The sequence below is a fragment of the Miscanthus floridulus genome, chromosome 6 (genome assembly GCF_019320115.1).
Source record: "Miscanthus floridulus cultivar M001 chromosome 6, ASM1932011v1, whole genome shotgun sequence".
NCBI classification, from domain to species: domain Eukaryota; kingdom Viridiplantae; phylum Streptophyta; class Magnoliopsida; order Poales; family Poaceae; genus Miscanthus; species Miscanthus floridulus.
The window spans coordinates 70,886,120-70,911,634 of NC_089585.1; the positions used below are offsets into that span (position 1 = coordinate 70,886,120).

Consider the following 25,515-nt stretch of genomic DNA (forward strand, 5'->3'; position numbering starts at 1 on the left):
GCTTGGTGGGCATCGCGGCATGGCCAGCGGGCGCGCTGCGCAGCGGGTGCGCAGGCGCGCAGCTGGGCGGGCGTGGCAAGGCAGGCGCTGCGGTGGGTGCGGCTGGGCGGGCGCTGCGGCGTGGCCGGTGCCGCTGGGCGAGTGCGCAAGCGCGCAACTGAGCAGGCGCGGCGAGGCAGGCTCGGCGGTGGGTGCGGCGGCCACGTCGGGGGCGCGGTTGGGCTGGCGCTGCGGCCGTGCGAGCTTGCGTCGAGGCGGGTGCCGCTGGGCGGGCGCGCCGCGCTGCAGGTGCGCAGGCGCGTAGCTAGGTGGACGTCACGGCATCGGCTGCGGGGGCACAATCGGGCGTGGCGGGCAGGCGGTCGAGCGGCCGTGTGCAAGGAGGGCATCGCGGTCTCGTGCGGGGCTGGAACAGCCAGCAGGAGCCTTCCATCTTCGGCAAGAGGAGGCGGCGGAAGGATCCGATGAGAAGGCTCTTTTCCTGCAGGGTATGAACTGTCAATGAGCGCCGCAAGGGAAGGTAGCAATTGTCGTTGGAGTTGCATCACACCACCTTGCTACGCTGCTGCATGCATCGACAGAGCAGTGATCAAGCAGCAAGAATAGGTGCGGCGATGGCAACGAGAGCACGGTGTTCGCCTGAACAGCATTGGCAAGTAGCACAGGCTGCAGACAAGGTGTCCGCCGGAATGCAACAATGGACTTAGACTTGCAGATTTCGTTTGTTATTTTGCTTCTAACTTTTTTGGTATCATAGCCAGGACAGGACTACTATAGACACCCAACATGTGATTTGTGAATAATTTTTCCAATATTAAATCTGAATTAACCAAATATAATAACCATTTTTTTCAAAATACAGTATATGCGTCTTATTCCAAGTTAGGGGTAAAATAACAAATAGCCCTAAAAACCAGGGGCAAAATCACAAGGGCATATTTGTCCTTTGGTACAAAAGTTAACATCATTAGGGGAGGATGACGGAATATGGGCAAAGTGGTGCTTCATTTTGAATAAGCAGTGGCAAATTCACAAAGTTAAAAAACCAGAGGTAAAATTACAATATCGATATAAAATAGGGGTATGGATGCAAGAACCCCTTTTCTATTTGGGTAGCCAACTATTCCGAGAGTCAACCAGCCAACAAAACTCATCCTCCTAGTGAATGACATGTGGGACCCACTTTTTGTCGAGATTTTGTACAAAATTTCTCTAGTTTGCATGTCTTTGTATGTGCTATATTGAGAAGCTAGATTGCTAGAAGAAATTAAAAGATAAGAAGCTAGCAAGTCGTATTGGCTTCTTATCATGGTCTCATGTGCATGGTTGTTCACGTGTGGCTAACGGAGCTACCACTAGCTAGCAGCTTGCATGAATGTGCTTATGACAAGCTAATTATAACACAAGTATATACATCTTATGGCTGCATGTATGTGCGTGCGCCCACGCGATTCGGCTGATAACGTGAGCCGTGCAAGAATAATAATGAAGAAGCTAGCAAGTGTATGAGCTTCTTTGTGATACGGTCTCATGCATGAAAATGAGCGTTCATGTAACAATGTGTGCTAATAAGCTAGCAAGCTAAGCGCGTCCATGCATGATACGTGACCAGAAAAATATACCTGGCTGCGGTGTACACGCACGTATACGCAGGTTTGTGTGCCAGCTGAGCCCGCAGGTGGCCCGGCCCGACTCGGAGCATTCTATAGAAGCCTTCGCCATCTACGAGCCTGTAGATATCCCGGCCGACAGGTGGAGTCCAACCTTCGGAGATCAGCGGGCGCAAATCATCTAGATGGATGGATAACCTCGAGGGATAATCACGAAGCAACCAGCGACGCGCAAATATCGCTCCAGCTTCAACGAACGCGGGCGGCGCGCGTGCGGCGTCCCCACACAGCTGACAGCCCCGTTGTCCAGGATCTTCCACACGGGTGAGCCAACCGCTCATCGGTATTGTCGACCACATGTTATGGCTAGAGATAGAAGAAAAAAATAAGAACAAAACGTGCACACACAGAGCACAAGCATCAGTGTTGGCCGGAGCTCTGCAGAGGAGATCGCAAAACTGAACTCGCTCGCTGAGTTACAGTGGAAAGCTATATATACAATTTTACCCATCTAACCCTAGTGCACAGATATGTCAGGCTGCCATACTGCTACAGTGACTAGATGTGATAGTAGGACAGACTTTGGCGTCTGTCCCTGCTGTGGCTACAGTGCGGCAGGTGAGCTTTTCGACACCTCCTCCTGCAGCGGTTATAGCGCAACAGCATGGGAGCCCTTTCGGCGTCTGCTCCTGCCGCGCCGTACAGATGAGAGCTGCAGATTACTTAATAATTCTTTCCCTAATCCTGCTACTAACCCTAAAACCTCCACCATGCCGATCATCTTCTTCAGCCCCATGAACCGAAGATGGCCGAGCGGCTTGATGAGGACATCCACGAGTTGTCGACCAGTTTCGACGAACTCGATAACGATCTGCCCTTCATCGACACAGTCCCTGAGAAAGTAAAACTTGACGTCGATGTGTTTGCTTCGATCGTAGAGAACCGGATTCTTCGCGAGGGTGATGGCGGGCTAGTTGTCCACCATCAGTGCTGGTGGGTGAGCTTTCACACCGGTCAGCTCACCCAGCAGCCGACGTAGCCACACAGCTTGCACGCCGTTGTGGCCGCCGCCATGCACTCTGCCTCGCACGTGGACAGCGCCACCACCTTCTATTTCAGCGTCAGCCATGAGATTAGAGCCGACCCAAGGAAGACACAGTGAGCTGCAGCCCACTTCCGCCGGTCTTGGTGAAGACGATCCCCTAATCCACCGTCCCCTTGACGTAGCGCAGCAGCCGCTTCACTACAGCCCAATGATCCTCTCGGGGATCCTTCATGAAGCGGCTGACGTAGCCCATGGCGAACGCAATGTCTGACCTCGTGTGGACTAGATAGCGTAGACCACCGATGATGCTCCGGTAGAGTGTTGCATCTACCTTCGCCGTGGTATTAGCCTTCGTCAGTTTTAGCCGCTCCTCCATCGAAGTCACCCACAGCTTGCACTCAGCCATGTCGCTCCGCTCCAACAGCTTCGAGGCGTACGTGCTCTGACCAAGCGTGAACGCCTCCTTCCCCTGTCTCACCTCGATGCCGAGGTGGTAGGAGAGCGCGTTGAGATCGCTCATTAAAAAATGAGCCGCCATCTCGCCTTTGAAGCTGTTGATGTCCTCCACACGCGCGTCGGTGATGATCAAATCGTCCACATACACGTCGACGATGACCTCCTCCTTCCCCCGTCGCCGCGTATAGAGCGCGTGCTCAGTTACGCACCGCGTGAACCCAAGCTCGCCCAGCATGGCGTCAAGCTTGGCGTTCCACGCTCGCGGGACTTACCGTAGCCCGTAGAGCGCCTTGCGCAGTCGAAGCACCATGTGCTCTGCTCCCTTGATGACAAAATCCGAAGGTTGCCTGATGAAGACTGTCTCCACCAGCTCACCATTGAGGAAGGCCGATTTTATGTCCAGGTGATGGACGCGCCAATCCTTCGCTGCTGCCAAAGCTAGTAGGAGTCGGATAGACTCCATGTGCGCTACCGGTGCAAAGACTTCTTCGAAGTCGATGCCCTCGCGCTGAACAAAGCCTCGGGCGATAAGGCACGCCTTCTGCTTGATAATGGCGCCGCGCTTATCCCGCTTGACCTTGTACACCTACTTCAGGCTGATCGAACGACATCCTGGAGGTGGATCGACGAGCTCCCAAGTCTCGTTTTCCTCGATCGCCTTCATCTCCTCTAGCATCACCCGTCGCCAATTTAGATCGCGCTCGGCCAGCGCGAACGTGGGTGGTTCCTCTGCACTGACAAGAAGCAACTCTAGGTCATTGAGCACCCAACCCACCAGGCCTAAGGACCCATGCCGTCGATGATGTTGTCTAGCCTATGGAATCACACCTCCTCACCATCGTGGAAGGCATCCACGAACTCGGTGATGTCGGTTGGAGGTGAGGCGAACCCGATCAGCGTCGATGGAGTCCCTCGTTCCGTTGGTGAGGTCAGCACAGCACCTGGAGTGCTCAGCACCCTGGCTGTAGTGCTCGGCACTACTCCTGGACCACTCGTCACCACTCCTAGAGTGGTCGGCACCCCTCCTGGAGTGCTCAGCACCAGTCTTGGAATAGTCGGCACCACTGCAAGACCTCTCGGCTTCGCTACGGGAGCATTCGGCACCCGTCCTAAAGTGGTCGGCACCACTTTAGGACCACTCGGCATCACTTCTGGAGTGCTCGGCACCCCTCTCGGAGTGCTCGGCACCGCCCCAGGAGTGCTCGGCTCTATTGCTAGAGTGGTTGGCACCTCTTCTCTAGCATCTCCACCACCTGGATGACCAAGTGCTCGATGACGAAGGTGCTAGTGAAGCCGCCAGCTTCCCCCATGCCCGGACTGTCCTAGTTCCAGGCCGCCTTCTCATCAAACACGACGTCACACGAGACAACCACCTTGCCTCCGCGTGGGTCATAGACCTGGTACGCCTTGGTACCATCCGCGTAGCCCAGGAGCACCATTGGTGTGCTCATGTCCTCCAGCTTGGTGAGGACCAACTTCGTCTTCCTAACGTGGCCGATGCAGCTGAATGTCTGGAGGAATGACACGCTCGGCTTGCGCCCATACCAAGTTTCGAATGGCGTCTTGCCCTTCAGGGCCATAGTGGGCATGCAATTGAGGATGAACACCGCCGTGGTCACCGCCTCACCCTAGAACCTTACCGGCATGCTCTTAGCCTTCATCATGGATCAAGCCATGCTGACCACCGTCTAGTTTCGCTGCTCCACCACACTATTCTACTGTGGTGAGTACGGCACGGTGTGGTGTCGCACCACACCATGATCCGCGTAGTACGCAACGAACTCCACCAAAGTGAATTCACCGCCCCGATCCACACGCAGCACGCGTAGCTTCTTGCCGCTTTCTGCCTCCACGCGCGCCTTGAACGTTTTGATCACCTTCGCTGCCTCGTCCTTGCTCGTTAGGAGTTACAGCCACATATAGCGACTGTAATCATCCACGAGCAATAGGAAGTACCATCGACCACCATTTGTGGCTGGCGTGATTGGCCCACAGAGATCGTCGTAGACGAGCTTGAGAGCGTCCACCACGTGATACTTAGCCGCCTTTGGGAATGGCAACCTCCTCTGCTTCCTGGCCAAGCAGCTGTCACACATCTCGCCTCCGTGCTTGATGTGGGGCAGCCCTCAGACCATCTTCTCTAGCTGATCGAGCGCGACGAAGCTGAAATGGCCAAACTAGGCATGCCACAGCCATGGTTCCTCGGTGTGTCGTGCTACCAGGCACACCGGCTGCTCCACCTTTAAGTCAAGCAGGTACAGCTGGTTCTGGGACTTCTTCACCTTGGCAAGAAGGCATTGTTCCTAGTCCCTAATCCTGAGGACGTTGTCCTTAATCAATACCTCGCTGCCGTGCTCATCCAACTGGCTAATGTTGATGATGCTTGAACACAACTATAGGATGTAATATACATCTATTAGTGTGTGATGCTCACCGTTCTAGAACCTAAAGATGATGGTGTCGTGCCCTCAGATCACCACCCTTGAGCCATCACTGAACTTCACCATGCCGGTCACGTTGCCATCAAGCTCAGAGAAGGCTTCCTTAGGGCCTATCATGTGGTTGCTGGCGCTAGAGTCTAGGTACCACCGCTGCTCTTGTTTGTCGTCCACATGTCTGAGGTGGACTTGGGTGCATGGTTCGTCGAGGTGGATAGCCTTTAGAGCCTTGTCTTGCCCTTCCACCGCCATCACCTCTCCCTTCTCCTTCACCTCAACGTCATATAGTGCACAAAATGTCGCCATCAGGATAGTGGCCTCATCATCCTTATCAGCCTGCGCTATATGAGCCTCAACCTTCTTCTTCTCTTTTACAATTTGGGCACTCCTTTGCCTAATGGCCCATCTTCCCACAGCGCCGATAGGCATTGGGGTTGACATTCTTCTTCTTCTCTGAAGAAGCCTTGCTATGATGCTTGCCATCGTCATCGTGACTAGAGGAGGCTTCCCCGAACTTCTTCATTCGGATAGCCCACTCCTCCTCTGTCAGCAACAGCTTGCCGATGTCCATCATTGCTATAGCCTGCTCCATGCGCTCGTCCACCGCCTACAGACGGCCTGTCACATCCTCAATAGTGAGGGTGGATAAGTCCAGCATCGTCTCTATGGAGAGAGCGGTTGAAAGGTCCTTATGTGGTTTTGGTAATTGAGTGACAACCTAGGTGGACTAATTGTGTTTATGTGAGATACACAGGTGATTAGTCCATAGGTACATGTGTGTGAGCAACATATGCCATGAAGGTGAAAATGGCTTAGAGATGTTGCAAAACTCACACATGTGATGATGAAGGAGCTCATTGCACATGAGACATGACATTGAGTCATGTGATCAAGGTGGAGAAGATCAAGACAAGACTTGGCTTGATGGACCGGTTGCAAGCGTGAAGGGCAAGTCGGAGGCTTTGGAGCGATAGACCATGTGGCGGTGAAGCTTGAGCAAGACTTGGCGCCGATGGATGAAGGCAACAGTGAAAAGCAAGTGAAGTCAAGATCGATGAACCAATATGATCATGTGATGATATGAAGTGGATCATAGCATTGTTGATCATGTTGGTGCATGTGTTGCATCGACATTGGAGGAGATGGAATGGAATGCGCAAGGCAAAGGTATAACCTAGGACATTTTATTTTGCCGGTCATAGGTGTGTAGAGAAGTTTATGACCGGGTTTTGGATAGATAGCCATACTATCAAGAGGGGCAAACTTGTTTGCATATCGGTCATCTAGTGCCACTCGAGTGATCTAACTTTGCATCGTCGCTAGGATCGATTGTTGTGGCAAGTTGAGTGGCTAACACCCTTGAAAATATTTGTGAAAATATGCTAACACATGTGGTTGGCACATTTGAGCAAGGGTGAAGAAGTTGGAGGTGAAAACGAGTTAGTCGCGCTGGTCATAGTGTGACCGGACGCGTCCGGTATGGTGACCGGACATGTCCGGTATTTGGCGACGTACTCAGCGACCGGACACGTCCGGTCGCCACACCGGACGCGTCCGGTGTGAATCAGCAAAGACGGTGTTCGGTGAGACAGTTGATCGGACACTGGCAGCGTCCGGTTTGGTGTGACCGGACGTGTCCAGTTGTTAGTGGGTGCTTACTGTACTTGATCGGACGCTGAGGCTCAGCGTCCGGTTAGTTTCTAATAGACGCGTTCGGTCGGCCCTAGAGACTTACTGGACTCGACCGGACTCAGCGGCTAAGCGTCCGGTCGTTTCATGCTAAGCATTTGGTTGTCTTGTCAGAGAGCCATTGGAGGCAACGGTTGGACACGTGGCGGTCTGGCAGCTACCGGACGCGTCCGGTATAGCGACCGAACACGTCCGGTATTCACGATCGGTGCGTCCGGTGCAGTGTCTGGTGCAGTGTCCGGTGCAGCGTCCGGACGACCCAAAAAATGCCCAGTGAAGGGGTAACGGCTCTATTTGTTCGTAGGGTTATAAATAGAAGCCATGGTCGGCCTTTGGCCGAGAGCTTGGAAGAGCTGAGCACACTAGAGCCTTGGTGGCTTGTGTAGTAGTGCTTGGGAGCCCTCTATCTCACACATACTTGATAGTGATCATTCGATTGTGTGAGAGAGCGATTCTAGTGTGATTGCATCGTGAGGTTGCATCGAGTGGCACTAGGTGATCGAGTTGCAAGCCAATGGTGCTTGTTACTCTTGGAGGTTGCCACCTCCTAGACGGCTTGGTGGTGGTCCCCGTCAAAGCCCGCAAGAAGCTTGTGCGGCGCTTCGGAGAAGTGATTTGTGAGGGGCATCGTGCTCGCCCCGCGGGAGCCGCGAAGAGCAACTTTAGTAAAGCGTGTCATTGAGCTACCCTCACTTCCGGGGTAGGTTCTTGCAGCGCCCGACGTGCGGGCTTGGCGGGTGATGCCAATTAGCCACCGAACCACCAAGTGAGCGGTCGACACAATGAGGACTAGCGTGTTGGCAAACACGTGAACCTCGGGAGAAAAATCATCATGTCAACCTTGTTCTTCCCGTTGGTTTGCATCCCCGTTACACAAGCTTGCAATTACTTTCATATACATTGAGCTTGTGTTGTTGCTCTTGTAATTAGTTAGCTTGTGCAGCTTGCTAGTTACCTTCTTGCTTGTGTAGCATAGAAGTAGCTCCCTTACGTGGCTAATTTGGTTTGTGTAACCTTGTTAGTCATATTGCTTAGTTTTTGTAGCTAAGTAATCGCGCTCTCTAATTTGGCATTGGTTGCCTTGTTATTGAGCATTGCTAGTGAGCATTAGGTGGCTTTGTGCTTTTGCTTACTAGCATGTGTAGGAGCTCCCTTGTTGCTTAAAGTACTAGTGGCATAGGTTTGTGTGACCTTGCTCCTAGAATTGGTTAGGTGAGCTTTAGCTAGCCCGGCACCTTTGTTGCTTGATTAGTATCTTTGGAAGGTGCTAGAGAACATAGATAGAGGGGTGTAGTCTTGGCTAGACCGATAGTTATAATTCTGCACTTGTTTCGGTTAGCCAACGTAATTAATTTTAGAAAGGACTATTCACCCCCCTCTAGTCCGCCATCTTGACCCTATAGCGATCTAGAACTTCACCGGCACAGAGTAGAGGTACTTGGAGACCGCCTCTTCTTCGTTGATGATGATGCCGTGGCTTCTCAGCTTGCTAATGAGCGACTGCAGGCGGAGAGAGAAATCCTCCACCGATTCATCATCCTTGAACTTAAGGTTGGTGTACTCCTGCTTCAGTAGCTAGGCCACCACCTTCTTTACGTGGTCGGAGCCGACGCGCATCGTTGCAATGGCCTCCCATGCCTCATTAATAGAGTTCTTCGCCCCAACGGCTCCCTGTACTCTGCTGGCATAGCAGCGAGGATAGCCTCCAACGTGGACATGTCATTTTCTTCATTGTCGGTGCCCATGTCAATAGCATTCCAGAGACATCGGGCTCTAAGCTTGACCTTCATGGTCACCGCCCACTCGCCATAGTTGGTGCGAGTCAGCGTCGGCCAACTGGTGTCGCTAACCTCCCGCACCATGCGCGCGACGACCTCCTATCGTGGCTGGGTAGCCATAGCAGTGCCGCTGCTATCGCCCATCTCCAAACCGTCTGTTATCGCCAGCGGTTAGTCTGGCGACAACGCTTGTACGGCTTTGATACCACTTGTTGGCCCCTGGATCTTCCACACGGGTGAGATGACCGCTCAACGGCATTGCCGACCACACGCTATGGCTAGAGGTAGAAGAAGGGAGGGAGAACAGAGCGCACACACACAGAGCACAAGCACCAGTATTGGCCGGAGCTCTATAGAGGAGATAGAAAAACTGAACTCGCTCACTTTACTGAGTTGTAGTGGGAAGCTATATATACAACTCTACCCATCTAATCCTAGTGCACAGACATGTCAGGCTGTCATGCTGCTACAGTGACTAGATATGACAGTAGGGCTGACTTTGGCGTCTGCCCTTGCTGTGGCTACAGTGTGGCAGGTGAGCCTTTCGGCGTCTATCCCTATAGCGTCTACAGTGCAGCAGCAGGGAGCCCTTTAAGCGCCTGCTCCTGCCGCGCCATATAGAGGAGAGCAGCATATTACTTAACAAGCCCTAGCCCTTGGCCTATATAAAAGAAGGCCACTACTTCACGGGAGAGGTTAATCACGCCCGACCGATTGGATCAAGGAAGGGAAGCCGCCGCCACGGCGCCATCCATCCATATCAAGGCTCGGTGTGGAACGGCAGATCGAGGCTCAATGCGGATCGGCCGGAGGCAGCCCGGGCAAGCCCCAGCCACTGCCATGGCACGATGAGGATGAACAAGAGGAGGAGATCTATTCAAGCTGGCCGCACGAAGAGGCCGTAGGCCAAGATCCATCCACGAACATGCCATCATCAAGAGCCGGCCACACCAAGAGGTCGCCGACCAAGATCCATCCATGAACATGCCATGATCAAGAGGGCGGCGCAGGGGATGTCTTCACGAGTCTTTAGCCAGTGATACGCGACGATGAATGCCACCCGTGCGGGCTGTCACTCTGTGCATCACACCTATAGGAGGAGGCTGCACTCTTTGGTTGCGCCAACACGAAAGGCAGCGCGGCCAACTCGATCGTCTGCCACGTCACATCGGAACCACCATTAGTAGATCCATCACCATGATGCGATGAACAAGGTGACGAAGACCAAGATTGAGAACCGCCATTAGTAGATCCATCGCCATGATGCTATGAACAAGGTGATAAAGACCAAGATGAAGAGCGGGGGCAGGCGCATGCACTAGGAGGTCAATTCGATGAGCGTCCATGGCGCTGGAGGCCAGCTCCGTCATCCACACGTCCCTACTGTGGAGGCCGGCACCTTCGTTGTTGTGAAGGTCGTTGTCCTTGTCTACACGTCCCTGCTATGGTCACCGTTGCTAACTCGCTGTGCATTGGCGTGGTCCTCGTGAAGACTGCATGTCGATGTAGCGCACGCTCACCAGCAGATGCCACATTTGTAACCATCATGTGCCGGCCATGATCATTAATGGCGGCCGTAGAAGACAATACTCCCTTCATACTCAAAAATAAAATCATTTTGGACAAGGCTTGGATCAAACATTGGGAATATAAATCATGAATAACTTTTAAGTTGTTGAGTTTGGAAATGTGAAAACCATATGTATAGATTTGTCTTGAAAAATACTTTCACAAAAAATTACATATATCACTTTTTGATAAATATCTTTATAAAAATAAGTAGTCAAAGTTATGCTTTGGAGACAGTGTCACTGTCCAAAACGACTTTATTTTTAAGTATGGAGGGAGTATCCATCTAACATTTAATCTCTCAATCATATCTCGTATTACATCTAATATGTAGGATGCAATAGCCGTTAAGGTCCACGCGAGATCCCACCGACGTGGGGATGGCTGACGTAGAAGCGCACCAAGCAAGCAAGTCTAAGGCGTATGTGCACACGCATGCACGTATTGGCCACGCATGCATGTACAAGCAAGGTGCCAAGGGAGCGACAAGCCACGTGCGCAGCGCTACGACGTCGCCGTCTTCATCAACAACTACAAGTACACAACTCCATGTGATCAAGTTCCACGACGTACCACGACGATGCTGCCGAAGAAGTTTGAGGCAATCCAAGCTACACCAACCATGCAAGTGCGACTGCGATGACACCATGCGCCGTTCGACAACGATGAGGCGGACGACGTAGGCGGACATGGCTGACATTACAGCTATGTTGTACCGGCTCATGGACCGACAAGGCCCTTACGCCAACGACACCCACATCTACACCAACACCATGCATGGAGACGTGAAGCAAAGATTGAAGACGACGGCCACAGCAACAGAATCGGAGTTACTCTGTGGGTTAGCTCATGAGGGTAATTAACTGGGAGCCATCCGAGGCCCCAGGAACCATGAAGACCATGATCGCCCAAGTTAGATTGCCGCTAGCAGGCTATGGAGTGCATCTTGTTTTAGGAACTTGTATTTGTTAACTCATGGTTGATTAATAAAATACCCATTCCTCTCTTTATTTTTGTGTACTTTAGTACACTGGCACGCCTGCACCTTTCCCACACGAGAAGCCACTTGAGGCGGATTTTCTGGTGTCCAAACACCCACTTGTCATCCTCTTCGGTGTCCTTGCCATAGCCATGCGCCGGGGACCTCCACTGCGGGATCTCGCTCCGAGGGCAGGCCGCCCGCACCGTGGACCTCCGCCCACAGGAGCTCGTGCCGGGGCAGCGCTACCGCGCTGAGGAGCTCACCATGGGAGCCATCGATGCAGGTGAAAGCTCTAGTTTGGTTTTGTTGAACTGATGAAACCCTAAGTGCTAACCTAGTTTATCTAAGTGATTATGAGATAGGTGGCACTATTCCAAGTGGTGGAGCAATGGTGAAGATCATAATGATGGTGTGACCATGGTGATGATCAAGTGCTTGGACTTGGAAAAGAAGAAAGAGAAAAACAAAAAGCTCAAGGCAAAGGTGATATTCCATAGGAGCTTTTTGGTTTGGTGATCGAGACACTTAGCGAGTGTGATCACATTTAGGATCGATAGCCATACTATTAAGAGGGTTGAAACTTGTATCGAAATACGGTTATCAAAGTGTCACTAGATGCTCTAACTCATTGCATATGCATTTAGGATCTAGTGGAGTGCTAACACCCTTGAAAATGTTTGTGAAAATATGCTAACACACATGCACAAGGTGATATACTTGGTGGTTGGCACATTTGAGTAAGGGTGGAGAAGTGGGTGAAGTGAAGGAGGTTATTGTCACTGTGAAACAGTGACCGGACACAGCTTCCACGATGATTGGACGCTGAGGTGGTGAGTCCGGTCATTTATAAAAATGTAGGTGTGCTCGGGTTCTGTTTGTGTCTAACCGGACACAGCATGGTAAATGTGACCGGACTCGCAGGGCCTACGTCCGGTCACATCTGACATATGGTGACGCAAGCTCAGGCTATGTTGAAAACTTTTGGACGGTGAACAGTCAAAGGACCGAACGCTGGGCTGAGTCTGGTCATGCCACCTCGAATGCGTCAGGTCATGAAAATGGCGCTCGGGGAGCTCTCTATAAATGACCCGATGCCATGTTGTCATGGACACCGGCACGTTCGGTCACAGTGTTAGGCGTGTGGGCTTGCTGGTGAGCGGACGCAGCGTCGGGCACGTCTAGTCGCTGATCAGCGCGTCCGATCACAACTTAACCACGCGCGGGAACTCGATCGTTGGGATCGGGTGGTGAGCATTTGAAGCGGGGACATGTGGATGGTGATCCATGATCGGACGCTGGGGTGCTGCGCATCTGGTCGATCTGACCGGCGCGTCTGGTCACCCCGAAACCAGTGAGGGGTTGAGCCCAGCGGCTCTTTTTCGTGGGAGCTTTTATTTAGCCCCATGGCTGGCTCAAGCTCCCTCTCTTGGCCATTTGCATTGACATAGCAATCTTATGAGCTTAGCCAAAGCCCTCACACTCATCTCCATCATTGATTTGTCATCTTTGTAAGATTAGGAGAGAATCCAAGTGCATTGCTTGAGTGATTGCATCTAGAGGCACTTGGTGTTCATGTTTCGCTGCAGGATTCACTTGTTACTATTGGTGGTTGCCACCACCTAGATAGCTTGGAGCAGCGAAGATCGTTGAGCAGAGGTTGGTGATTGTCTTCGGCTCCGATCGTGGTGATTGTGAGGGGTTCATGACCTTTCCTCGGCGGAGAGCCAAAAGGTACTTTAGTGGATTGCTCGTGGCTTGTGTGATCCTCATCTTGTGTTGGTTGTATGGCACCCTATTGAGGGTTTGGCGTGTGATGCCAATTAGCGCGTGAACCTCCAAGTGAGTGAATCGCCACAACGAGGACTAGCTTGCCGGTAAGCAAGTGAACCTCGGTAAAAAATCATTGTGTCATCATTTGATTCCGAGGTAATTGATTTTCATTGGTATTCATTCTTGTGATTGATTGGTTCATTACTTGACTCGGCCGTATAACCATCTTGCTCTCTCTCTTTACATTACCGCAAACTAGTTGTTAAGCTCTTTAGTGTAGCTAGTCGTGAGAGCTTGTTAGTTTGGTTAGTGTGGTTCTTTAGTTAGCCTTTGAGAGCACACTAACTTAGTGTAGTGGCATAGCCATTGTGTGGATAGAGACTACAGAAACTAGAATTGTGGTAGGTGGCTTGTATTTTTAGTAGGCTAGCGCAACACTCGCTTTGCCTCATATTTGTCTAACCGGTTTGCTAAGTGTTGTTGTTGAAATTTTTAATAGGGTATTCACCCCACTCTAGCCATTAGGACCTTTCAGCAAGGCCGCCGCGCCGAGTGCAGGCCGGCGCACGAAGAGAGGCGGGGACACTGGATCCGCCCTCATCGGACCCATAGATGGCAGCGGCAGTGTAGGAAGGGGGCCGGCGAGGGGGCGACAACAACAAAGAACTAGCGCAGGCGAGCGGTTGTGGGCGTGAGTGGGGAAGAAACCAAATAGGTGCCCATCTATTGGCCTAACAAAAGTAGGTAGTGGAAGGAGGAATTTGTTGTGCCAATAAATTTGGGTAGTCTAATAGCTTAAAGTGTGTGTTGTTTGCCTCCACTACCCAAATATAGGATATGTAGTGTGTTTACTATTTAGGTAGTTTGCTGGAGTTGCTCTAAGGGTTGAAGCCCCTGACATACACCACAAGCTACCGTTATTGGCCAATGTTTGGGGCCTATTTTCTTCAAAACACAGGCATTAGAGCAAGGATATTAGATTTTCTTCAAAACACAGGCATTAGAGCAAGTATAATGGAGGGTTGCAGGGCTGAGGTGGAGAGAGGGGATGAGAGAGAAGAGAAGCATGTTGAAAGTTTACCGGCAGCTTATACACAAGAACCAGAAAAACTTAGGAAAAAAAGTGGGTTTTACTGAGATAACTATTATATAAGTGAGCTAATAGGCAAACTGAAAATGTACATACAACCAGCTCAAGGCTGCATTACTAGCCTTGTTCTTAAGACGTTTCCACAATTTCGAGTTTGTTGGAATGATTAAGGCCTCATTCGGTTATCAAGGAACGAACTCTCTGGAAATATTCCAGCCGGAATACTAGCTTAATTTGTATAAGCGAGTAAACAGGAAATAGTTCCGGTCCTCATTCTAGGTTAACCGAACATGGCCTAAGGAGTTTAGACCTTTGTGCAGTTCCTTGGGACTACTTTTGGTGGTATTTTACCACCAACTTTGAGAACCAGTTTGCAGTTCTTGAAGGCGCCAAATCTGGTAGGTTTAGCTTTTGACAAATTAGGCGCCATATGTGTCAGTCAAAAATACAAGAGATGAGGGTATACTAGATCGTTTCCTTGGCCTGATCACAAAGAGGACAGGCAAAAGCATATGGGAATCCAGCATGACGATCAGTTGTCTAACACCTACTGTTGACAGCTAACCGGGTAAATAATTTGCATTTCAGAGTAGCCCAACTATTTGTGCAAACTTGGTGGTCCCAATTTTTGTTGGCACTTGGATTGGTAGGCCAGATCATGATCTTGAGATATCTACTATTTGTGCCCAAAGCCAACGGATACATAGATCACAACCAAGATTCTCTAAATTATGCACACCAAGGCCACCGTACCATATAGGTTGCTGGACTCCCTCCCCAAAGATGGGACAGTTACCACAATTGGCTTGCTCTTGTCCTTTCCATTCCATAAGAAACCTCTTCTCCTTTTGTCAATAGCCTTGATGAGCAACTTTAAAAGATTCATAGCCATCAATATATAGATAGATTCATAGCTGCTAACTCTACAAGAACCATGATCAAGCGGCCAGTCTATTAATGAGGGAGGCCTTCCATCCAGGTAAGTAGCTAGCAACCTTGTCCAACAAGGCCAGGAGGTCAGTCTTTGTAGGTTTGCTGATTGTGAGAGGGAGGCCTAAGTTTGCTAATTGTGAGAGGGAGGCCTAGACAGGGCATGAGAAATCCTCTGTTGTACACTGTCAATTCTTCCTCGGTACGAGAAGATAGAGGGGATCCCCTTGTGAAAGGTCAGGTGGTGTTTGACTGGTGAAGGATTAGCTCCGTTCCCTACAATTCGAGTGCAGTAGATGGAGAGCAATAAGGAAAGAAGATCATGCCATCTTTGACGGACCCCAGATGTTGTGAGACCTAAAAATGGTCATGCCATCTTTCAATGGACTATATATGTTGCAGGACCTCAAAAAAAAAATGAACGTGGGCTTACAACACATTATCTACTTTGAGACTCATACCCCGAGAAACTCACATGTGCTCTAGAGAGAAAAATGAATAAGGACCCCTTTTGAAATGCAAGAATTTTATTAAAAATTATAAAATTTCATAAAGATCAGTTTATATTTCATAGAAAAAACAAAGGAAACAGAAAAAGGTTTCTATATTCCGAAAATGAAGTTATATAAAAAATTCACAAAGATCAGTTTATTTCATGGAAACACACACAAAAAAAACATCTCACGCACTGAAATTGGCCTAAAATAGTTGGGTGCCTCACCAACAACGCCAGCTCACTAAAGTTTTGGGGGCACATCCATATTGAACTGCTAGACATTGGTGGGTAACTTCGAAAAAAAATGAACAGCATAAAGATTAATAGCGTGTAAAGTTCGTTGATGAAAAAAAAATGAACAGAAAAAAGATTAACAGCCTGCCTCACACATGGAAGGCCCTCGCTAGACAGACTGCAGAGGTATGTTGGCTGTCCTTGTTTGGTTGTTTGTATGTATATAACCTAGCTGAGAAGATTAATGCCTGCATGAAGCCGTATCGTACGAAATTAAAATAGAAAAACAGGTGATCTTTTAACATTTATTTAACTTGTGTAACTACAATTTAGTAGTCCCTATTTTACTTTTAATATCTTAATTAATCTACTTTAAATAAACTAATATCACTTAATCGCCTTAATACACATTAATCACATATCAATAGCATTGTTAATAAACTCCGCACTGCACCATACGGGCCAAGCTTCCAGGAACACAAATGAAAAGCGCTGGACTGTCTTACATCTGGGGAGCAGGTTCCAACTAGGATGTGGGCAACCAAACACCTCGTGCCTGGCTGGGCAAAAACCAGCCAACCAACAGGCTATAAATGGTTTCGTGATGCTAGATATCACTAACTAGGGAGCTGCCAATATCATAAATACTAAAGAATACAGTTCTGGAACATTACCGTGTTTTAGTATATCAAGTTTGACCAATTATAAATAAAAAATTTATAAATATTTATAGTATCAAATTAATACTATTAGATTAATTACAAAATATATTTTCATAATCAATTAATTTAGAGACATAAATGTGAATATCATTAACTAGAAACTTACTCAAACATGAATCACATGGCACGCAACTCATAGTTACATTCTTTTATTAGGGACCGAGGTAGTACTTCCAGACCTGACAAATGTCATAAACTATAAATTCAGACCTGACAATATACTTTATCATAAATCACTTCGAGAACAGTAAGACATAACACAACAATGGCATTAAGTTTAACAACATAACATGACATGCATCAACAGTTTGGGTTCATATAGATGGCAGAGGAATATGTTCTACGAGACATTTAATGGCACACAAATGCATTTCTGTATTCTGGACTCTTCCAGATGGGAATGACTGCAGTTTGCATAACAGAGGCTTGTTGTCACATAAGATGCAGGCCACTCTCCATCAGTTATTACCATTCTGCACAGCTGCATTTGCACGTGGATCATCCTCAGCAATCTCTCCATCCTCGTCTATGATACCTTCCTCGTCATCATCTCTGCCTTTGCTGTGGCGCACTGGAGATGCAGGCTCAGGTTTCCCAGAAGGTTTGACATATTTGGCATCTGCCTCTGGCTGAACATTGGGGCTCATCGAGCCACTGGCTTTGCCATTGTACACAGGACTATATGGAGCAGACTTGTCATCTTGTGGGCTGGGCGAGCGATCAAGATCAACCCTTTCCATCTTCCCATCTTCCATGTGGTCATCCTTGTGGTCAGAGTGGTTCACATGGTCATCCACAGAGTGAGATCTTGGAGGGCTTTTGTGCTCTGCATGCCCCGAGTTAGGCCGAGCAGATCCTGAAATAGCAGCAGTCTTTTCATGCCTACGGCTAGCAACAGGGCTGCGACTCTTGCTGCGGCTAGCACGATGGTTTCTATAGCTCCTGCTCCTGCTCCTACTCCGACTCTTAGTCCTGCTACGTCTAGCTTCATGACGGCGTGACCTCTTGGGACTTGGGCTACGGCTTCTACTGTGACTTCTGCTACGGCTTCTACTGCGACCTCTAGCAGACCTACGAGATCGCCCATCAGTTTCACCAGAGTCATACCTGTTAGCATCACAAAAAAATCAGTCAGGGTCAGCATATGGACTGAGTATTATCATAACCTCATACCAGATTCTTCTAAAAACAAAAACAAACTTCAGATATGCTACTCTTATTACTAATTTGAAATCATAACCTCCTATCTGATTCTTCTCAAAAAATAAAACACTGAGCTAAACTTTTAGGGGTCCATAACAATTGCAACAAATAGGGTTGAAGTTTCTCCAAAGTGGTGCAGATAGTGGAGTTAGAGAGGGGGACCTGCACCCCTCATCTTAAAAGTTCTATGCTGCCTTTGCTTTTTAGTGCATTTACTATTACTAAGCCATTGTGAATATAATTATAAAAATGCAGCATATATGGCATATCCTAGCACAACAGACAAATCACCGATTCACATAAAAGAAACCTGGTACTAAGTTTACCTGCCACGGCTACCATAATCATCCCTTCCACGACTGCCACGACCACTCCTTGAATCCAGTTCAGAACGTGAACCACCCCTGTCAGAGTGGGATGCCCAACGGTTCCTCTTCTTACCTCGCCCACCACCACGAGAAGCCATATCATCTAAATCACAGGGCACCCGTTGGTTTGCCCCTTCCAGAATTTTGATTAGGTCAGCAGCATATTTTGAATCCTGATCACAGAAAAATGTATATGCAACACCAGTGGCACCAGCCCTTCCTGTCCTGCCAATCCTGTGAACATAGTCTTCAACACCAGTGGGGAAGTCATAGTTGATCACTACCCTGTGTAAAAAAAAACAAGAAATGCTTCACTATTTTTCACTATTTTTTATATAAATTCTGACCAAAAAGGACCCACAAAGGCACAGATAAAGTGAAACAAACTGGACTAGGATCTCAATAGATAACCAATGCAACAGGTAACATATTCTGCAACCATTTCAGCAGTTCTAAGTGGTGACACATGATGGTCCAAACATCTCTTAATCTCTTGTAATCATCTAAATATGGAAATCAATAACAATACATAAAAGTAATGCATCAGCAACCTCCAAAGAAGATGAGTGACGCATGGAAACATGTTGACCTTTCTTCATTTTAATTAGTCCACGCAAGGTATTAACAAGCACTTTAGTCAATAATGTCCAATCTAATTTGCTTCTTCATTATTCCATCATACCATGACATTAGAAATCAAAAGGCATACACACATGCATACGCATAACAGAGAATGGAAAGTTAGTCTAACCTGATATCTTTGATGTCCAAACCTCGCGCAGCAACATCAGTCGCCACTAAAATAGGTGACCGCCCAGATCGAAAATGATTCAGAACCTTCTCCCTTTCACTTTGGGACTTGTCACCATGAATGGCCGAAGCTCCAAACTGCCTGGTGAGTGTCCTTGCAAGCTGGTCACACATCCTCTTGGTGGTACAAAATATTAATATCTTTGAACCTGAATCCTGGGATCGTAATATCTGCTCCAGGCGCCGTTGTTTTTCTGAGGGTGTTATGACCTCTACATGCTGCACAGAAAAAGAAAATAGGATAACATGAATATGTAATGTAGGATTTTTTGTGTAAGAGAAATAAGAACAGAACAGAAACTACCATTCATGCATCTCATACCTGAGTAATAGCACTATTAGCAACAAGCTCATCAACACTTCCAATTGTCACCTGTACAGGATGAACAAGAAGATCATCTGCAATCCTTCGGACTTCCTTGGGCCAAGTAGCAGTGTACATAAGGGTTTGCCGACGGTGAGGTATCTCTTTCACTATCTTCCGTATTTGTGGCTCAAAGCCCATGTCCAGCATGCGATCAGCCTCATCAAGAACAAGATACGACACTTGCTTAAGACTTACCCTTCGCATCTCCAAAATGTCATTTAACCTTCCAGGTGTTGCAACAACAACATCAACCCCTCTATCTAAATCTCTCAACTGAGGACCTTTAGGAGCACCACCATATAGGCACTATAAGAAGATTAAGAACAAAAGGTCAAACGATGAAAATATAACCCGAGATCATGACACTGAGGCAAACATTAGAAACAGATCAACAAGTACAACATCATAATTCACAATATAACTTCAACACCTGGTCAACAGTTTAAAGTTTCCCTAAAATGTTTTTTGCACTAATATCCTGGTCAAACATAAATTCATGACCATTTGTATATATTAATAAAATAGATACAAACCGTGCAAGAAATTCTAGAAGATCTTCCAAATTTCACAGCTTCATCCAGAATCTGTGTTGCAAGTTCCCTTGTTGGGGCCAAAACTAGCACTGTTGGACCATTCCTAGTGCTGTTCTGCAGGCGTTTGATATGCATAAATCCAGGAAGTAGATACCCAAGAGTTTTGCCTGATCCAGTCTTCGCAATAGCTATTACATCTTGACTTTGCATAGCAATTGGCCATGACTGGGCTTGGATAGGTGTTGGGCTTGCAAATCCAGCACGTTGTATCTACAAAAAGTAAAATGGGGGGAAAGCGACAAACAAGGGCAAAGTAAGGACAACAGAAGAATTAATATAAGTGCATAAATCTGATTAGAAATATCCCTCTTTAACTCTTCGTTGCGCAAATAAAGACAATGCATGAGGACAATTTAAGGCCGTACAAATAAAATGTGCCCGCAATGTGTAGACTTGCAGACAAAGGCGAAGTAGAAAAGGCTCTAACAGAGTCCGTGGAGGCTCGCTCAGGCATGGATAGTTGATCCACGAGGCCCCTTCCAGCAGCTGCCACCCGATCCTATATATGGATGGACGTTGACAGCCTGGGCCAGACCTCCATGGGTCAAGCCCCAGAAGAGGCCCATCATCCATGCGAGGAGCCCTTTCCAAGAACTGGACGCAGAGCAACAAATCGGCCACCGTGGGTGCCGCGAGTGGGTGCCCCTTCGCGCCATGGGCAGCCCCCCAGGGAGGGAGCGAGCAGCCTCGGGCGTTCACCCACCTTGGCAGCTCCATCAACGAGACCTGCCCTCAGCCCATCTCACTTATAGATTGGCCAAGGGCGCGCGGGGCAGCATACGACATTACCTCCACCTCGGAGCAGATATCGCATCTGCCACAGATATGGAGATAAGCAGTCGGTACACGTAGCCAGCCCTGATTTAGCACAATCAAACAAATAAAGAGAAACAAGCAGGCAACTGGAGCACATGTTCACGATCCATTTCGCTCGCCATATTTGAAGACCTTGGTCCCTAGCATGCGACTCTGTTAGGGTTAGAGTTAGATCATGAGTTAGGTGGGTTCACCCACGGAATCATACCTCCTTCAGAATTTCTGACGGGAAGCCACCAGCCTCAAATGAAGTTATTGGAGCTGGCACGTTATCCCCCTGCAACAAGAAGAGAGATCGGATCAGATAACATGGTACGAGCTTGAGCTGCATCTAATATTGTAGCAGGAGATGTGGCCGCGTAGAATTCATACCGTGACGGTGATCTCATGGCGGCGGCTGTAAGCCTCGGTGGACGGATCGTCGGCGACGGCTACCGGAGCCGGCTGATGGTGGGAAGACGCCGACTTCGAGGACGCGTGCTCGTCGTGGCGCCTGTCACGGTCGCGATCGCGGTCCCTGTGGTCGCGCCGGGGCGGGGTGCGGGATCGGGATCGGGACCTGGACCTGTCGCGGCGGTCGCGGCTCCGGGGAGGCGGGGGAGGCAACGGGGGCGGGGGCGGTAGTAGCTGGTTATCGGGGGGCATAGGCGGCTCGTACTGCGTCACGTTCGTCTCCGGGTTCCAGTAGTAGAGGTAGCCGGTGGTGCCGTCGACGAGGCCTCGCCACGGCTTGGGCAGCGTCGGGTCATCCGGGGCGTACCGCGGGGCCGCGCGCCCGGATGAAGCACTCCCTCCTGACATCAGATCTGGCCGGATCTTTGGTCTCCGGTAACGCCTGCTCCGCTGAGGCGGCGGCGGCGGCGGCTAAGGGCAGGACGATGCGAGGGTTTCGGATTTGTGACTTTTTGCCCTGAAACAATTTCACCGTGCCCTCGTTTTATTGTGTTTTTTAGGTGCTTCCGGAGTCGTGGTCGACTTGGAGGTTGGAACTGTTTTCCAACAGAGGTCCAACCGAAGTGGCCCAAGACACCCAAGACCTGGGTTTGTTTTCTCTCCGACTGCCGCACTTGTTCACTCCCAAATTCTTTCGTCAACACAAACAGTGATGAAAACACGCGCACCGGAATCAAAGAAGAAAAGAAGAGGGGAGCTGGCGGTTAGGGTTAGGGTTAGGGCTAGGGCTCGTCGGCCGGTGAGGCTTCGAGAATCTCCCCGGCTCTAGATTGCTGGCCGGTCGGCCGGGGGTGACGACCGCGACAAGGTGGTGGTGGCGGGTTGGCCAGTGGTGAGCGAGGCGGAGGCGGCGCCACCAAGCGGGCGAGGTAGGACAACCGGATGGGCGGGGGCGAGCGCCGACGAAGTTAGGGGAGGGTGGGTTCGTCCGACAGGGGTGGCTGGTAGGCGGGGAGGGCGCTAGTGGCCTGGGCAATGGTCGAGGTGGATGGGGGAAGAAGATGAACAGTGTAGGGGCAGCCGTGTGTGCCAGCAGCGCTGCAAGCGCATGCGTGCTGGGGAAGAATATCTTATCTCACATACGAGTATATATATGCACACTACCGACAATGGTTATTTCCATCTTGGCAATCTAGTTGATTCCTGTGCGGTGCTACACTTAGAACTTAGGGAGTGTTTGGGACTGCTCCACTCTACGTTTTTAGCTCCGCTCTACGTTTTTTAGCCAAACAGGTTCAGCTCCACGCACTTCGTTCGAGGAAAAAAGTGGAGTTGTGAGAGCATCTAAAGATGTGCTCCACAAACTCTAGTTTACGGATGGGTGGTGATCTAGTTTAGGGATTGATAGCCACTAGAATGTGTTGGGCTACTATTTCTATGTCGGTTGTGTGCTTGTTTAAGCAGAGGCTGGAAGTGCTTGAAATTAATAAAAGCTTCTTTTTATCAAAAAAAAATTGTTATCACTTAATAATTAAAAAAACTAATGACATATTTTATCCAAATATTATCGACTAATCACCCCATCATTTCTGCCATCTTTAGGACCTATTTGAATACGTGGGCTAATTGCTAGCGCTAAAAAATAACTAGAATTAATTAGCTTTAGTTTTTTTCTAAGGAGATAGCTTTAGTGCATCCAAACAAGAGGTCTAATAAGAGCATCTCCAAGGGATTCTTCATATCTTTCCTAAATGCTATGAATAGATATTTTGGTGAAAAACTATCCTCCAATAGTTTCTCTAAATAGTCATCCAAATATAGCCATCTTCTATTTTGGATTTTTCGCTAGCAAAAAATAGAAGACGAGAATGACTTTCTAGAGTGTGCATGAGATATAGAAAGCAAATTTTATGCAAATGGCTTTCCAAATTATGATTTAGAGAGTGAGATTTAGAAAGGCTCTTGGGGGTGAAATTTTTAGCTTGTTAGCCATTCATAGCTAAATTGGGCTAATTTCTAGTCTTAACTAATAACTAACTGTGTGTATCCAAATATGCCCTTAGTCTATGACTGTATACATGAGAGCTTGCATTATTAAGAGAAATTAGCTCAATATAATAACAACAGTGCCCCACGCCCCCACCAACCCACTCGTACACACCACCAATAACAAGAAGTCAACAACCCCACCCAAACACACCACAAAGCCATGGCAACATTGTACACCATACAACTTGTTCTGCCATAAATGATTAGAAGGAAACAAACACCACCAATAACAAGAAGTCAACAACCCCACCCAAACACACCACAAAGCCATGGCAACATTGTACACCATACAACTTGTTCTGCCATAAATGATTAGAAGGAAACAAAATGACTAAAAATGACATCAAGATTAGTTCAATAGCTAGACGCAGTGGCATGCAAACATATGGTGCTCATCTTTATCTACCTCGCAATATCTCTAAAAGGACTAGCTATTCCATACCTAAAAGGATGATATTTTGTGAAGTGCAGAGAGAGAAAAAAAACTCACTGCATCACTATATGACATCAATTGGGCTTCAAAATAAATTTTACTAATAGCAGAAGCAATAAATGTATCATATTGTGATATTACCGTACCTAACATATGAATTAAAGAGATATATCAAAGTCACAACACATGGAGTATTAATGAATACTTAATAACAATTAACAATAGGGAAGTGGTAATACCATAAGTAGTAGATCATTAACACTTTATCTCTTGAATAGTGACACGCACAAGACTAAAGGAGATTACAGCCAATAAGCTGAAAACCATGTTTATTTTCTACTTGGTCTAGCATAAACAATAGTAGCTTGTAAAATACAAAGATTTTTGTAATATTATGAGGCCATTACTCTAAAAAAAACAAGATCAGAAAAATAGAAAGATAGTGATAATGGAGCCATTTGATGCCATACATCAGCACAAAAGGCATGAGCAAGTGTGGTCCATGCATGTTCATGTGCAATGTCATGACTTCCTATCACTAATGGAAAATACCTTGTCCAGGTGCAAATACTTGAGTGTAATCTAATTCAGTATAGTGGTGCATTTTATTACATGTTTACAGCGGCGAAGCCAGTGCAAAGTTGTCGGGGTCATGCGACCCCGATAACTTTGTACGAATCAGTGGAACCCCGCGTATTCCGGCCAGCTACGACCCCATCAAATTGAGTTCATGAATCTGTGCGACCCCGGCAGCAGTTTAGTCTAGATTCGCCGCTGCATGTTTATGTACAAACTTGGCATGTTGGTGAGCGGTTTTCAACCCTTAGAGCCAAATAGCTTTATACATGGGTTATTACCTTATGTAAGTTGCACCTTAAGAATAATTGCATTACATCTTAAATTCATCTATATCTATATCTAATATTAAAAGACCAAAATTTATTTCCCATTTTTTGTCTGACTCTCCCTTAACGAACTCTATGAATGTAGAAATTATGTCTATTCGTCTATCAACAACCCTTCTATTTTATATATACGATATATGCAGGGCTTCTTCAAATAACCTAGATAGTAATTGAAATAGATCCCTCCAATCCTAGATAGCTAGGAATCATAATTCTAATCTAAACAGATCCCTCTGATCCTGAATAATCTATAGAAATCCTAATTTAAATAGAAGAAATAAAAGTATAAATTTGTATTTGTATATGTACCATATCTTATCTTATTTTATCTCACCCTTAATATTAAATCATAAAAAGTTTCTTGGTTTCAATCTTGTTTTTAATTTTGTTTTTTTCATTCGTGTTTCGGTATTTCTTGGTTCCATTTTTTTCGTCATTTTTTCTAGGCCTATCTGCTTTTTTTCCTTGTTTCATCGACATGCTTTTTTTTGTTTTTTTTTTGCTATTTTTTCCAAGTTTTCATCCATTATGAGTTTTCTTTCGGTGGTTTATTGTGTTCTTGTTTTAAGATTTCATCCGTTTGGAATAAAATCTCTTGTTGAGCTCCCGAGAGGGTGCACGAGAACAACAATAACAAGATGAGGAAGAGGATATATCAAGTGTAACAAAATTACGAGGACCTATACATGGTGTTGGGTAGACCGAAATCATGAGGCCACATCAAGTGTAACGAAATTATGAGGACCTTTCTCTCTTAAGAGGGGAACTC

General features: G+C 47.8%; 2 protein-coding genes across 3 annotated transcripts; both read right to left on the bottom strand.

The window, feature by feature from the left end:
• Positions 1-2,812: 2,812 nt before the first annotated feature.
• Positions 2,813-3,346, bottom strand: LOC136460676 (uncharacterized mitochondrial protein AtMg00810-like). Its single transcript, XM_066460286.1, has one exon. The coding sequence runs from the start codon at positions 3,344-3,346 to the stop codon at positions 2,813-2,815; it is 534 nt and encodes a 177-aa protein (XP_066316383.1).
• Positions 3,347-16,931: 13,585 nt separating this feature from the next.
• LOC136456114 (DEAD-box ATP-dependent RNA helicase 40-like) lies at positions 16,932-21,887 on the bottom strand. Of its 2 annotated transcripts, XM_066455897.1 has the most exons (7): positions 21,339-21,887; positions 21,175-21,243; positions 20,091-20,360; positions 19,513-19,863; positions 19,132-19,409; positions 18,339-18,665; positions 16,932-17,916 (listed from the first exon to the last, which is right to left on the bottom strand). In XM_066455897.1, exons 1-7 carry the CDS (start codon positions 21,765-21,767, stop codon positions 17,268-17,270), a joined length of 2,373 nt encoding a protein of 790 aa, XP_066311994.1. In that variant the 5' UTR covers positions 21,768-21,887; the 3' UTR covers positions 16,932-17,267. The 2 variants fall into 2 exon arrangements, with proteins under 2 accessions (XP_066311994.1, XP_066311995.1); XM_066455898.1 differs by lacking the exons at positions 21,175-21,243; positions 21,339-21,887 and adding an exon at positions 20,578-21,149.
• Between the last annotated feature and the right edge of the window lie 3,628 nt (positions 21,888-25,515).